The 14,737-nt window shown below is 64.3% G+C and overlaps 1 protein-coding gene across 1 annotated transcript; it reads right to left on the minus strand.

Annotated features, from left to right (window-relative positions):
• Positions 1 to 1,201: 1,201 nt before the first annotated feature.
• On the minus strand, positions 1,202 to 13,716 carry SH2B1 (SH2B adaptor protein 1; the record flags this gene model as incomplete). The annotated part of the gene is made up of 9 exons (XM_071801331.1): positions 1,202 to 1,285; positions 1,390 to 1,435; positions 3,342 to 3,513; positions 5,347 to 5,570; positions 8,104 to 8,262; positions 9,073 to 9,140; positions 10,138 to 10,229; positions 11,760 to 11,840; positions 12,697 to 13,716. Coding segments are annotated over 9 exons (1,881 nt in total), but the record flags the coding sequence as incomplete, so codon positions are not given.
• Positions 13,717 to 14,737: the final 1,021 nt, after the last annotated feature.

Below are 14,737 nucleotides of genomic sequence, written 5' to 3' on the forward strand. Positions count from 1 at the left end.
CCCCATAGCGGGGTTGGGACCCCCATTGCTGCCCCATAGCAGTGGGACCCCCACTGCTGCCCCATAGCGGGGCTGGGACCCCCATTGCTGCCCCATAGCGGGGCTGGGACCCCCATTGCTGCCCCATAGCGGGGCCAGGACCCCCACTGCTGCCCCATAGCGGGGCCAGGACCCCCATGGCTGCCCCATAGCGGGGCCAGGACCCCCATTGCTGCCCCATAGCGGGGCCAGGACCCCCATGGCTGCCCCATAGTGGGGTTGCGACCCCCATTCCCTGCCCCATGGTGACCTGGGGGTCTGAGCCCCACACTCCCTGCCCCACAGCGACTTGGGGGTCTGGGCCCCCCATTCCCCACCCCACCCCAACTTGGGGGTCTGAGCCCCCCATCCCCCACCCCACAGCAACATGGGGGTCTGGGACCCCCATTCCCTGCCCCATAGAACATTGGGGGTCTGGGCCCCCCATTCCCCACCCCAACTTGGGGGTCTGGGCCCCCCATCCCCCACCCCACAGTGACTTGGGGGTCTGAGCCCCCCATCCCCCACCCCATAGAACATTGGGGGTCTGGGCCCCCCATTTTCTATCCCACACCAACTTAGGGGTCTGAGCCCCCCATCCCCCACCCCACAGCGACTTGGGGGTCTGAGCCCCCCATTCCCTGCCCCATAGAACATTGGGGGTCTGAGCCCCCCATCCCCGCCCCCCCCATCCCCGGTGCCCCCCCCGCGAGGGGAGCGGTGGGGGAGGGGGGGCACCCCATGGCGGGTATAAATCCCCCAGCAGGGACCCAGGCGTCCGGGAGGGACCCAGGCGTCCGGGGGGGGGAGGGGGGAGGGGCGGCGGGTGCCCATTGACCCTATAAGGGGCCGGTTGGGTGCTGGGGCCCAAAATAGCCCCACGGGGGGGGAGGGGCGGCAGCTGCACCCCCGGATTAGAGCCGGGCGGCCCCTCCCCCACCCCCACCCCCGCCGCCCCTCCCCCACCCCCCCGACCCCAAAACCCCCGTTTCCCCCCCCAAAACCCCCATTTCCCCCCCAAACCCGCCCCTCCCCCCCCTCGGCGCAGCCCCTCCCCCCCCGCCCCTCCCCCCCCCCCCCCAAAACGAGACCGAAATCTCCGATTTTCCGCTTTTCTTCCAAAACCGGCGCCGCTTTCCCCCCCACCCCGGGGGGGCTCGGGGGCGCCCCTCCCCCCGCAGTACCTGGGACCCCCCCTTGGGGGGAGGGGGGTACCAAAGGGGGGGAGGGGCGGGGGGGGGGTCGTGGTCACGGGAGCTGCTCGGCCCTGTGGGAGCGGGGGAGGGGTCAATGGGGGGGTTGGGGACATGGGGGGGGGAGGGAATGTCCCCCGTGTCCCCCGTGTCCCCTCCCCCACCCGGTGGCACTCACAGCTCCTCGGGGTCGGTGGCCGAACGGCTCCCGGAGCGGTCGCGGCCTGGGGGGACAATGGGGACATTGGGGACATTGGGGGACATGGGGGGACATGGGGGGACAATGGGGACATTGGGGACATTGGGGGACATGGGGGGACATTGGGGTCATTGGGGACAATGGGGACATTGGGGACATTGGGGGACATTGGGGACATGGGGACATTGGGGACAATGGGGGACATGGGGACATGGGGACATTGGGGACATTGGGGGCAATGGGGACATTGGGGACATTGGGGACATGGGGGGACATGGGGACAATGGGGTCATTAGGGACATTGGGGACATTGGGGACAATGGGGACATTGGGGGACATGGGGGGACATGGGGACATTGGGGGACATGGGGACAATGGGGACATTGGGGGCAATGGGGGACATGGGGACATGGGGACATTGGGGACATCGGGGGCAATGGGAACATGGGGGGACATGGAGACATTGGGGGACATGGGGACGTTGGGGACAATGGGGACATTGGGGGATATGGGGACATGGGGACTTTGGGGGACATGGGGGGACATGGGGACATTGGGAGACATCGGGGGACATGGGGGGACATGGGGGACATGGAGAGTATGGGGGTGTGTGGGGTGACACGGGGACAATGGGGACATTGGGAGATAGGGGGGGACATGGGGGGACATGGGGGGATATGGAGGACATGGGGGACATTGGGGACAATGGGGGACAATGGGGGGATACGGGGGGACACATGGGGACATGGGGGGACAAGGGGGGACAATGGGGGACACATGGGGGGACAATGGGGGGTACAATGGGGGATACATGGGGGGACAATGGGGGACACATGGGGGACAATTGGGGACACATGGGGGGGACAATGGGGGGTACAATGGGGGATACATGGGGGGACAATTGGGGACACATTGGGGGGACAATGGGGGACACATGGGGGGGACAATGCAGGGTACAATGGGGGACACATGGGGGGACACCAAGGGGACAATGGGGGATATGGGGGGACATTGGGGATATAGGGGGACAATGGGGAACATTGGGGGACAATGGGGGGACACATGGGGGGATATGGGGGACATGGGGGGACATGGGGGGACAATGGGGGTATGGGGGGACATGGGGGATATAGAGGGACAATGGGGAACATTGGGGGACACATGGGGGGACAATGGGGGGACATGGGGGGATATAAAGGGATATAGGGGGACATGAGAGGACATGGGGGGACAATGTGGGGCACATGGGGGGACACGGGGGGATATGGGGGGACATGGGGGGACAGGAGGGGACACATGGGGGGATATGGGGGGATATAAGGGGACATGAGGGGATATGGGGGGACAATGTGGGACACATGGGGGGACATTGGGGGTCATGGGGGGATATGGGGGGACACATGGGGGGACATTGAGGGATATGGGGGGACAGGAGGGGACACATGGGGGGATATGAGGGGATAACGTGGGACACATGGGGGCGCATTGGGGGACACGGGGACACGGGGGGCCGTGGTACATGGGGGTCAGGGGGTTGGGGAGGGGGTCGGGGGCGTCACGTGACCCGCGTGGTGCTCACCCATTGGCCGCTGGGCCGCCACGACGTAGCTGAGCAGGGTGACGTCGCTGGGCCCCCCGGACTCGAGGGGGATGGGGGGACATGGGGGGACACGGGGACACGGGGGGCCGTGGTACATGGGGGTCAGGGGGACGGGGAGGGGGTCGGGGGCGTCACGTGACCCGCGTGGTGCTCACCCATTGGCCGCTGGGCCGCCACGACGTAGCTGAGCAGGGTGACGTCGCTGGGCCCCCCGGACTCGAGGGGGATGGGGGGACATGGGGGGACACGGGGACACGGGGGGCCGTGGTACATGGGGGTCAGGGGGTTGGGGAGGGGGTCAGGGGCGTCACGTGACCCGCGTGGTGCTCACCCATTGGCCGCTGGGCCGCCACGACGTAGCTGAGCAGGGTGACGTCGCTGGGCCCCCCGGACTCGAGGGGGATGGGGTGCACCCGGAAATGCTCCAGCATGTCCAGCACCGACTGGAACCACAGGTGCTGCACGCGGCACTGCGCCTCCTCGTTCAGGGACAGGCGGAGGTGCTGCGGACGGACGGACGGACGTGACGTCACCTGTGACGTCAGAGACCCCGCCCACGGCCTCGCAGGCCCCGCCTGTGGCGTCCAATCCCCACACTTGGGGGTCAAACCCCCACTCACGGGCACCAAATCCCCATTGATAGCATGGGGGTCCTGTCTGGGTCGTCAACTCCCATTCATAACATGGGGTCTGAATGGGGGTCACTGCGCCCCCTTGTTCAGGGACACACGGACGTGACGTCACCTGTGACGTCAGAGACCCCGCCCATGCTGTCGCAGACCCCGCCTGTGGCGTCCAATCCCCACACTTGGGGGTCCAATCCCCATTGATAGCATGGGGGTCCTGTCTGGGTCGTCAATTCCCATTCATAACATGGGGTCTGAATGGGGGTCACTGCGCCCCCTTGTTCAGGAACACATGGACGTGACGTCAGCTATGACGTCAGAGACCCCGCCCATGGTGTCACAGACTCCGCCTGTGGCGTCCAATCCCCACACTTGGGGGTCAAACCCCCACACTTGGGGGTCCAATCCCCATTGATAACATGGGGGTCCTGTCTGGGTCGTCAATTCCCATTCATAACATGGGGTCTGAATGGGGGTCACAGCGCCCCCTCGTTCAGGGACACACGGACGTGACGTCACCTGTGACGTCAGAGACCCCGCCCATGGTGTCGCAGACCCCGCCTGTGGCGTCCAATCCCCACACTTGGGGGTCAAACCCCATTGATAGCATGGGGGTCCTGTCTGGGTCGTCAATTCCCATTCATAACATGGGGTCTGAATGGGGGTCACAGCGCCCCCTCGTTCAGGGACAGACGGAGGTGCTGCGGACGGACGGGCGGACGTGACGTCACCTGTGACGTCATAGACCCCGCCCACGGCCTCGCAGACCCCGCCTGTGGCGTCCAATCCCCACACTTGGGGGTCAAACCCCCACACTTGGGGGTCAAAGGAAAAGGTCGGGAAAAGAGCAAGAAAAGCACAGGAAAGAGCAGGAAAAGGGCAGAAAAGCGCAGAAAACGGCAGGAAAAGGGCGGAAGAGGTCAGGAAACGGGTAGGAAAAGTGTGGAAAAGGGCAGGAAAAGGGGAGGAAAAGGCAGGAAAAGGTCAGGAAAAGGGTGGAAAAGCGCAGAAAAGGGCAGGAAAACGGCACAAAAGACGAGGAAAAAGGCAAAAAATGTCAGGAAAAGGCAGGAAAAGGGCAGGAAAACAGCAGAAAAGGTTGTAAAAGGTCGGAAAAAGGCAGAAAAAGGCAGGAAAAAGGCGGGAAAAGGCAGGAAAAAGGCAGGAAAAGGTCGGGAAAAGGGTTGAAAAGGTCGGGATAAGGCAGGAAAAAGGCGGAAAAAGGCAGGAAAAAGGCGGAAAAAGGGCGGAAAAGGTCAGAAAAAGGCAGGAAAAAGGCGGAAAAAGGTGGAAAAAGGCAGGAAAAAGGTCAGAAAAGGTTGGGAAAAGGCAGGAAAAAGGCGGAAAAAGGGCAGAAAAGGTCGGGAAAAGGTCAGAAAAGCGCGAAAAAGGTCAGGAAAAGGGCAGGAAAAGGTCGGAAAAAGGCAGGAAAAAGGCGGAAAAAGGCAGAAAAAGGCGGAAAAAGGCAGGAAAAAGGCAGGAAAAGGTCCGGAAAGGGTGGAAAAGGTCAGGAAAAGGTCAGGAAAAGCGCAGAAGAGGGCAGGAAAAGGTTGGAGAAAGGCAGTAAAAAAGCGGAAAAAGGTGGAAAAAGGCAGGAAAAAGGCGGAAAAATGCAGGAAAAAGGCGGAAAAAGGCGTAAAAAGGCAGGAAAAGGAAGGAAAAGGTCGTGAAAGGCAGGAGAGGCGGGTAGGGGTCTCGCGGCGGCGTCACCTTGGCCTTCCCCTGGAAGTTGAAGGTGAGGACGTAGTCCCCGCGCCGCGTCTCGCTCTGGCGCACCAGGAAGAGCCCGTGGGCGCCCGGCCCCCCCGCCAGCACCAGCTGCGCCGCCCGCAGGCGCGGGAGCGTCCCGTGGAACCAGGGGAACCGCCACAGCGGGGACACAGCGGGGGGAGGGGCGGCGCCGGGGGCGGGGGGCGGCGCGGGGGGAGGGGCTCCTGCGGGGGGGGGGGGGGGAACGGGGCATGGGGGATGGGGGGGTGGGGGGATGGGAGGGATGGGGGGATGGGGGAGAATCGGGGGGATGGGGGGATGGGGGGATGGGGGGGAAGGGGGGGAGAAGGGGGGGATGGGGGGGATGGGGGGAATGGGGGGATGGGGGGAATGGGGGGAGAATCGGGGGGGATGGGGGGATGGGGGGAATGGGGGGAAGGGGGGGGGATGGGGAGATGGAGGGGATGGGGGGGATGGGGGAGAACCGGGGGCATGGGGGATGGGGGGGTGGGGGGAAATGGGGGGAATGGGGGGAAGGGGGGGGATGGGGAGATGGAGGGGATGGGGGGGATGGGGGGGATGGGGGGAATGGGGGAGATGGGGGGGAAGGGGGGGAGAAGGGGGGGATGGGGGGATGGGGGGGATGGGGGGAAATGGGGGGAATGGGGGGAAGGGGGGGGATGGGGAGATGGAGGGGATGGGGGGGATGGGGGAGAACCAGGGGCATGGGGGATGGGGGGATGGGGGGGAATGGGGATGAGGGGGATGGGGGGAATGGGGGAGATGGGGGGGAAGGGGGGGATGGGGGGGATGGGGGGAATGGGGGAGATTGGGGGGAAGGGGGGGATGGGGGGGATGGGGGGGATGGGGGGAAATGGGGGGAATGGGGGGGATGGGGGGAAGGGGGGAAGGGGGGAATGGGGGGAAGGGGGGGGATGGGGAGATGGAGGGGATGGGGGGGATGGGGGGGATGGGGGAGATGGGGGGGAAGGGGAAGATGGGGGGGAAGGGGGGGATGGGGGAGAACCGGGGGCATGGGGGATGGGGGGATGGGGGGAATGGGGGAGATGGGGGGGAAGGGGGGGATGGGGGGATGGGGGGATGGGGGAGATGGGGGGAAATGGGGATGAAGGGAATGGGGGGGATGGGGGAGATTGGGGGGAAGGGGGGGATGGGGGGGATGGGGGGAAATGGGGGGAATGGGGGGGATGGGGGGATGGGGGAATGGGGGGAAGGGGGGGGATGGGGAGATGGAGGGGATGGGGGGGATGGGGGGGATGGGGGAGATGGGGGAGATGGGGGGGAAGGGGAAGATGGGGGGGAAGGGGGGGATGGGGGAGAACCAGGGGCATGGGGGATGGGGGGATGGGGGGAGAATCAGGGGCATGGGGGGATGGGAGGGATGGGGGGGATGGGGGGGAATGGAGAGATGGAGGGGATGGGGGGGAATGGGGGGAGAAGGGGGGGATGGAGGGAATGGGGGGGGATGGGGGAGATGGGGAATGGGGGGGAATGGGGGGATGGGGGGATGGGGGGGAAGGGGGGGATGGGGGGAAGGGGGGGATGGGGGGAAATGGGGAGAGGGGAATGGGGGAGATGGGGGGATGGGGGGGAATGGGGGGAAGGGGGAATGGGGGGGAATGGGGGGATGGGGGGACGGGGGGATGGGGGGATGGGGGGAATGGGGGGAATGGGGGGAAGGGGGGGAAGGGGGGAAGGGGGGGAAGGGCGGAAAGGGGGGAAGGGGGGATGGGGGGAAATGGGGAATGGGGGGGAATGGGGGGGATGGGGGGAAAATGGGGGAGAATCGGGGGAATGGGGGGGATGGGGGGGAATGGGGGGAAGGGGGGGATGGGGGGGAATGGGGGGGAACGGGGGGAAATGGGTCAGTTGGGGGATGGGAGGAAATGGGGGAAAACAGGGGGAATGGGGGTTACAGCCCCCCATAAACCCCCAAATCGGGGTGCCCCCCCCTGTACCATCCCACACCCCCCAATTGCGCTCTGACCCCCCTGTACACCCCAACATTGGGGTCCAACCCCCCCGTACACCCCCCAAATCGGGGTTTATCCCCCTCCATACCCCCCAAAGGGTCCAACCCCCCCGTACACCCCCCAAATCGGGGTTTATCCCCCTCCATACCCCCCAAAGCCCCCAAATTGGGGTCCAACCCCCCCGTACACCCCCCAAATCGGGGTTTATCCCCCTCCATACCCCCCAAAGGGTCCAACCCCCCCATACACCCCCCAAATCGGGGTTTATCCCCCTCCATACCCCCCAAAGCCCCCAAATTGGGGTCCAACCCCCCCGTACACCCCCCAAATCGGGCTTTATCCCCCTCCCTAACCCCCAAAGCCCCCAAATTGGGGTCTGACCCCCTTGTACACCCCCAAAATTGGGGTCCAACCCCCCTGTACACCCCCAAAATTGGGGTCCAACCCCCCCGTACACCCCCCAACTTTGAGTCTGAACCCCCCATAGACCTCTATACCCCCCAACTTGGGGTCTCACCCCCCTGTACGCCCCCCAAATTGCGGTCTGACCCCCCTGTACGCCCCCCAAATCGGGGTCCAACCCCCCCGTACACCCCCAAATTAGAGTCTTAACCCCCCCATACACCCCCCAAATTCGGGTCTGAACCCCCCATAGACCCCCAAACCCCCCAACTTGGGGTCTGACCCCCCTGTACGCCCCCCAAATTGAGATCCAACCCCCCCGTACACCCCCAAAATCGGGGTCTGACCCCCACGGACTCACCGGGGGCGTCGGGGCCGTCGCCGCAGCCGGGGGGGGGCGGTGGGGGAGGGGCCTCGTCCAGGGGGACGCGGGGGGGCAGCTCGGGGGGGGGGAGGGGCGGCTCCGGGGACCCCCCCGACCCCGGGGACAATGGGGGGTCCCCGAGGCCCCCGTAGGCACCTGGGGGGGCACAACAAGGGGGTCAGGGGACAATGGGGGACAATGGGGGACATGGGGGGACATTGGGGGGTAATGGGGGACATGGGGGGACATTGGGGGGTAATGGGAGTCAATGGGGGGAATGGGGGTCAATGGGGGCAATGGGGGTCTATGAGGTCAATGGGGGTCTATGGGGGTCTATGGGGGTCAATGGGGGGCAATGGGGATCAATGGGGGTCAATGGGGTCAATGGGGTCAATGGGGATCAATGGGGGTCTACGGGGATCTATGGGGGTCTATGGGGGGCAATGGGGGGCAATGGGGGTCAATGGGGTCAATGGGGGTCAACGGGGTCAATGGGGGTCAATGGGGATCAATGGGGGTCTATGGGGCTCTATGGGGGTCTATGGGGTCAATGGGGGTCAATGGGGAGCAATGGGGGTCAATGAGGGGGAATGGGGGGCAATGGGGGGAATGGGGAGCAAGGGGGATCAATGGGGATCAATGGGGTCAATGGGGGTCAATGAGGGTCAATGGGGGTCAATGGGGGTCAATGGGGGTCAATGGGGTCAATGGGGGTCAATGGAGTCAATGGGGGTCAATGGGGTCAATGGGGTCAATGGAGTCAATGGGGGTCAATGAGGGTCAATGGGGGTCAATGGGATCAACGGGGTCAATGGGGGTCAATGGGGTCAATGGGGATCAATGGGGGTCAATGGGGACCAAGGGGGGCGTTTTTGGGGGGATTCGGGGCATTCTGGGGGTGATTTTGGGGCTTTCGGGGGTGATTGGGGGCGGTTTTGGGGCGATTTGGGTGTTTTTGGGGCTCACCCTGCGCCAGCGGCTCCGGCGGCGGCTCCGGGGGGTCCGGGGCGGGGGAGGGGACCCCCGAGTCCTCCCTGCGGGGAGAAACGGCGGGAAATGGGGCGGAAGTGGCGGGAAACGGGGCGGAAGTGGCGGGAAATGGGGCGGAAGTGGCGGGAAACGGGGCGGAAGTGGCGGGAAACGGGGCGGAAGTGGCGGGAAACGGGGCGGAAGTGGCGGGAAAAGAATTGGCGGGAAAAGAATTGGCGGGAAATCAAATGGCGGGAAAAGAAATGGCGGGAAAAACATGGCGGGAAACAATGGAAGCGAGAGCGGGAAAACCATAATTGAGGTTAATTAATCATCGCTAATTAATTGGTGACCGCGCTGGTGAGAGATAATTGAAGTTAACGGGTGCTCGGGGTAATTAATGTTGATTAATCACTGTTAATTAGTCTTAATTAGCACTAATTACCTCCTGTGGCCAATGGCGGGGGAGGGATAACGGGGTTAATGAGTTCTCGGGGTTGTTAATTACTGCTAATTAGCATTAATTACCCCGAGCGCAGCCATTGGCCGATGCCAGGGGAGGGATGTCAGTGTTAATTAGGGTTAATTAGCGCTAATTAGCGTTAATTACCGGGGGCGCAGCCATTGGCCGATGCCAGGGGAGGGATGTCAGTGTTAATTAGGGTTAATTAGCGCTAATTAGCGTTAATTACCGGGGCCGCAGCCATTGGCCGATGCCAGGGGAGGGATGTCAGTGTTAATTAGTGTTAATTAGGGTTAATTAGGGTTAATTACCGGGGCCGCAGCCATTGGCCGATGCCAGGGGAGGGATGTCAGTGTTAATTAGGGTTAATTAGGGTTAATTAGGGTTAATTACCGGGGGCGCAGCCATTGGCCGATGCCAGGGGAGGGACACAGGTAGTTAATGGGTGTTAATTACTGTTAATTACTGTTAATTAGGGTTAATTAGCGTTAATTACCGGGGCGGCAGCCATTGGCCGATGCCAGGGGAGGGACACGGGTAGTTAATGGGTGTTAATTACTGTTAATTAGTGTTAATTAGCGTTAATTAGCGTTAATTACCGGGGCCGCAGCCATTGGCCGATGCCGTCCAGCCAGCGCCGCAGCTCCCGCGGGTCCGAGGCCTCGAGGGCGAACCCGCGCCCATCCCCCACCTGCGGCCCACAGCGACCCACGTGACCCACACATTGACCCACGTGACCCACAGCGACCCACGTGACCCACACATTGACCCACGTGACCCACACGTGACCCACACAGCGACCCACGGGACCCACACATTGACCCACGTGACCCACACGTGACCCACACAGCGACCCACGGGACCCACAGCGACCCACGGGACACACACGGGAACCATGGGACCCACACGTGACCCACACATTGACCCACGTGACCCACAGCGACCCATGGGACCCACACGGGAACCATGGGACCCACACGTGACCCACACAGCGACCCACGTGACCCACACATTGACCCACGTGACCCACAGCGACCCACGGGACACACACGGGAACCATGGGACCCACACGTGACCCACACAGCGACCCACGTGACCCACAGCGACCCACGGGACACACACGGGAACCATGGGACCCACACGTGACCCACACAGCGACCCACGTGACCCACAGCGACCCATGGGACCCACACGGGAACCATGGGACCCACACGTGACCCACACAGCGACCCACGTGACCCACAGCGACCCACGGGACACACACGGGAACCATGTGACCCACACGTGACCCATGTGACCCACACATTGACCCATAGTGACCCATGTGACCCACACGTGACCCACAGCGACCCACGGGACACACATGGGAACCATGTGACCCACACGTGACCCACAGCGACCCACGGGACACACACGGGAACCATGTGACCCACACGTGACCCATGTGACCCACACGTGACCCACGTGACCCACAGCGACACACGGGACACACATGACCCATAGTGACCCACGTGACCCATAGTGACCCACACATTGACCCATAGTGACCCACATGTGACCCACGTGACCCACACATTGACCCATGTGACCCATGTGACCCACGTGACCCATGTGACCCATAGTGACCCATGTGACCCACGTGACACACGTGACCCACACATTGACCCACGTGACCCACGTGACCCACGTGACCCATAGTGACCCATGTGACCCACACATTGACCCACGTGACCCACGTGACCCATAGTGACCCACACATTGACCCATGTGACCCACAGCGACCCATGTGACCCATAGTGACCCACACATCGACCCACGTGACCCACAGCAACCCACGTGACCCACAGCAACCCACGTGACCCACACAGTGACCCACACACCGACCCATGTGACCCACAGTGACCCACACATTGACCCATAGTGACCCACACTGACCCACACATTGACCCATGTGACCCACATGTGACCCATAGTGACCTCCCATGACCCCCTGACCTCCCATGACCCCCACGTGACCCCATGACTGCCCTGTGACCCCTTGATCTCCCATGACCCCCACATGACCCCATGACCCCCAACAACCCCATAACCCCAATGACCCCATAACCCCCGTGACCCCATAACCCCAACCACCCCACAACCCCCACGACCCCATAACCCCAACCACCCCATGACCCCGCGTGACCCCGTGACCCCGCGTGACCCCGCGTGACCCGGTGACCTTGAGCAGGAAGGTGTTCTGGCGGGGGGGCAGCTCCAGGGTGAGGGCGGCGCTGGGGACGCTGGCGCGGGGCCGCGCGGCCTGGGGGAGGGGCCCCAGTTACCCCGCTCCTTACCCCGCTCATTACCCCTTAATCACTCCTTAATTACTCCTTCATTACCCCTTCATTACCCTTTCATTACCCCTTAATCACCCCTTCACTACCCCTTAATTACCCCTTAATCACCCCTTCATTACCCCTTAATTACCCCTTAATCACCCCTTCATTACCCCTTAATCACCCCTTCATTTCCCCTTAATCACCCCTTCATTACCCCCTCATTACCCCTTAATCACCTCTTAATCACCCCTTAATTACCCCTTTATTACCCCCTTAATTACCTCTTCATTACCCCCTCATTACCCCTTAATCACCCCTTAATCACCCCTTAATTACCCCTTAATTACCCCGCTCATTACCCCCTTAATTACCTCTTCATTACCCCCTTCATTACCCCCTCATTACCCCTTAATCACCCCTTAATTACCCCTTAATTACCCCGCTCATTACCCCCTTAATCACCCCCTTCATTACCCCTTAATTACCCCTTCATTACCCCGATAATTACCCCCTTAATTACCCCCTTAATTACCCCCGTTAATTACCCCATTAATTACCCCTTTATTACCCCCTTCATTACCCCCGTTAATCACCCCGTCAATTACCCCCATTAATTACCCCCATTAACCCCTAGCGACCCCTGCCCCTCCCCTCCCCTTCCCCTCCCCCCCCGCCCCTCCCTCCCCTCCCCTCCCCCGCCCCCCCCCTTCCCCCGCCCCTCCCCCTCCCCTCCCCCGCCCCCCCCTCCCCTCCCCCGCCCCTCCCCCTCCCCTCCCCCTCCCCTCCCCCTCTCCTCCCCCTCTCCTCCCCCGCCCCTCCCCCGCCCCCCCCGCTCACCTTGGGGGGCACGTAGAGCTCCAGGGTGGCGCCCCCGGGCGGGGGGGAGGGGCGGAGGAGGAGGCGGCAGCGGCGCCAGCGGGGGGGGGTCCCGGCCCCGCCCCCTGCCCCTCCCCCTGCCCCTCCCCCATCGTTGAGGATGAGGACGTTGAGGGTCCCCTCGCGCTGCGGGGGGGGCGGGGGAGGGGAGGGGGAGGGGCAGGGGGAGGGGGAGGGGCGGCCCAGGCGGAAGCGCTGAGCCCAGTGCGGGGGAGGGGCGGGGGGGGCGGGGCCGGGGGTCTCAGCCCCTCCCCCCGAGGAGTTGGAGTTGGTGTTGGTGGTAAAAGGGGGGGAGGGGCGGGAGGGGGCGGGGTCGGCGTTGGGCCCCGCCCCTCCCCCCCCGGCCCCTCCCCCCCCCGCCCCCCCCCCCCGCCAGCTCAGGATTTTGCGCAGGGAAAAACGTTTGCGGGGCTTCAGCTTGGGGGGGGGAGGGGCGGCGGGGGGGGAGGGGCAAGCGGGGGAAGCCCCGCCCCCCACATCCCCCCCCTCCCCCCCCTCCTCCTCCTCCCCTCCCCCGCCCCCCATCCCCTCCCCCTCGGGGCTGAGCTGGGTGGGGGAGGGGGAGGATTCGCTGTCCGAGGGGGGCGGCGGGGGGGGGAGGGGCAGCCCCACCCCCCCCCCCCCCCCCGCCGATGACGTCATCATGGCCTTGGCCACTTCCTGGTGGAAACACTCCAGGAAGTGCCGGGCGAAGCGGCGGGAAAAGGCGTCGGCCGCCCCTCCCCCCCCCGGCCCCGCCCCCGCCCCGCCCGGCCCCGCCCCTCCCCCGCCCGGCCCCGCCCCCGGCCCCGCCCCCGCCCCTCCCCCCGCCGCCAATTGGGGGTGGGCGCTAACGAAGGCGACGAATCGCCGGGCGAAGTGGCGGGCGGCGGCGTGGGCGTGGCCTTCGCAGAATTCCCGCCACGCGGGGGGAGGGGCGGCGGGGGGGGGGAGGGGCGGCGTCGCTCGTGGCCCCGCCCCCCGTCTCCGGGCTGGGGGAGGGCGCCCCTCCCCCGCTCATGGCGTCCGGCCCCGCGCGGGGGGAGGGGGAGGGGGGGGTGGGGGTGGGGGGAGGGGGCGGGCGGCACCTGCGGGGGAGGGGAGGGGAGGGGGGGTTAAAGGGGGAGGGGGAGGGGGGAGGGGAAGGGACGGCCCCGCCCCCCCCCCCCCCAAATGGGGTTGAACCCAATGGGGCCAAATCTGAACCCAACCCCCCCCGTCTGCCCCATGGGCCCCATTGACCCATTGACCCCATGGACCCATTGACCCCATTGACCCATTGACCCATTGACCCCATGGACCCATTGACCCCATTGACCCATTGACCCCATGGACCCATTGACCCATTGACCCCATGGACCCATTGACCCCATTGACCCATTGACCCCATGGACCCATTGACCCCATTGACCCATTAACCCCATGGACCCATTGACCCCATTGACCCATTGACCCCATGGACCCATTGACCCCATTGACCCCATGGACCCATTGACCCCATTGACCCATTGACCCCATTGACCCCATTGACCCATTGACCCCATGGACCCATTGACCCCATTGACCCATTGACCCCATTGACCCATTGACCCTTTGACCCCATTGACCCATTGACCCCATGGACCCATTGACCCCATTGACCCATTGACCCCATTGACCCATTGACCCCATTGACCCCCTGGACCCACTGACCCCCACTGACCCCATGGACCCATTGACCCCATTGACCCCATGGACCCATTGACCCCCCATTGACCCCATGGGCCCCATTGACCCGTTGACCCCATTGACCCCCATTGACCCCCTGGACCCATTGACCCCATTGACCCCATGGGCCCCATTGACCCCCCATTGACCCCATGGGCCCCATAGACTCCATTGACCCCATGGACCCAGTGACCCCATGGGCCCCATTGACCCCCATTGACCCCATAGATCCCACGGGCCCCACAGACCCCAGTGACCCCATGGACCCATTGACCCCCAATTGACCCCATTGACCCCATGGGCCCCATAGACCCCA

This window comes from Patagioenas fasciata, chromosome 37, assembly GCF_037038585.1.
Source record: "Patagioenas fasciata isolate bPatFas1 chromosome 37, bPatFas1.hap1, whole genome shotgun sequence".
NCBI lineage: Eukaryota > Metazoa > Chordata > Aves > Columbiformes > Columbidae > Patagioenas > Patagioenas fasciata.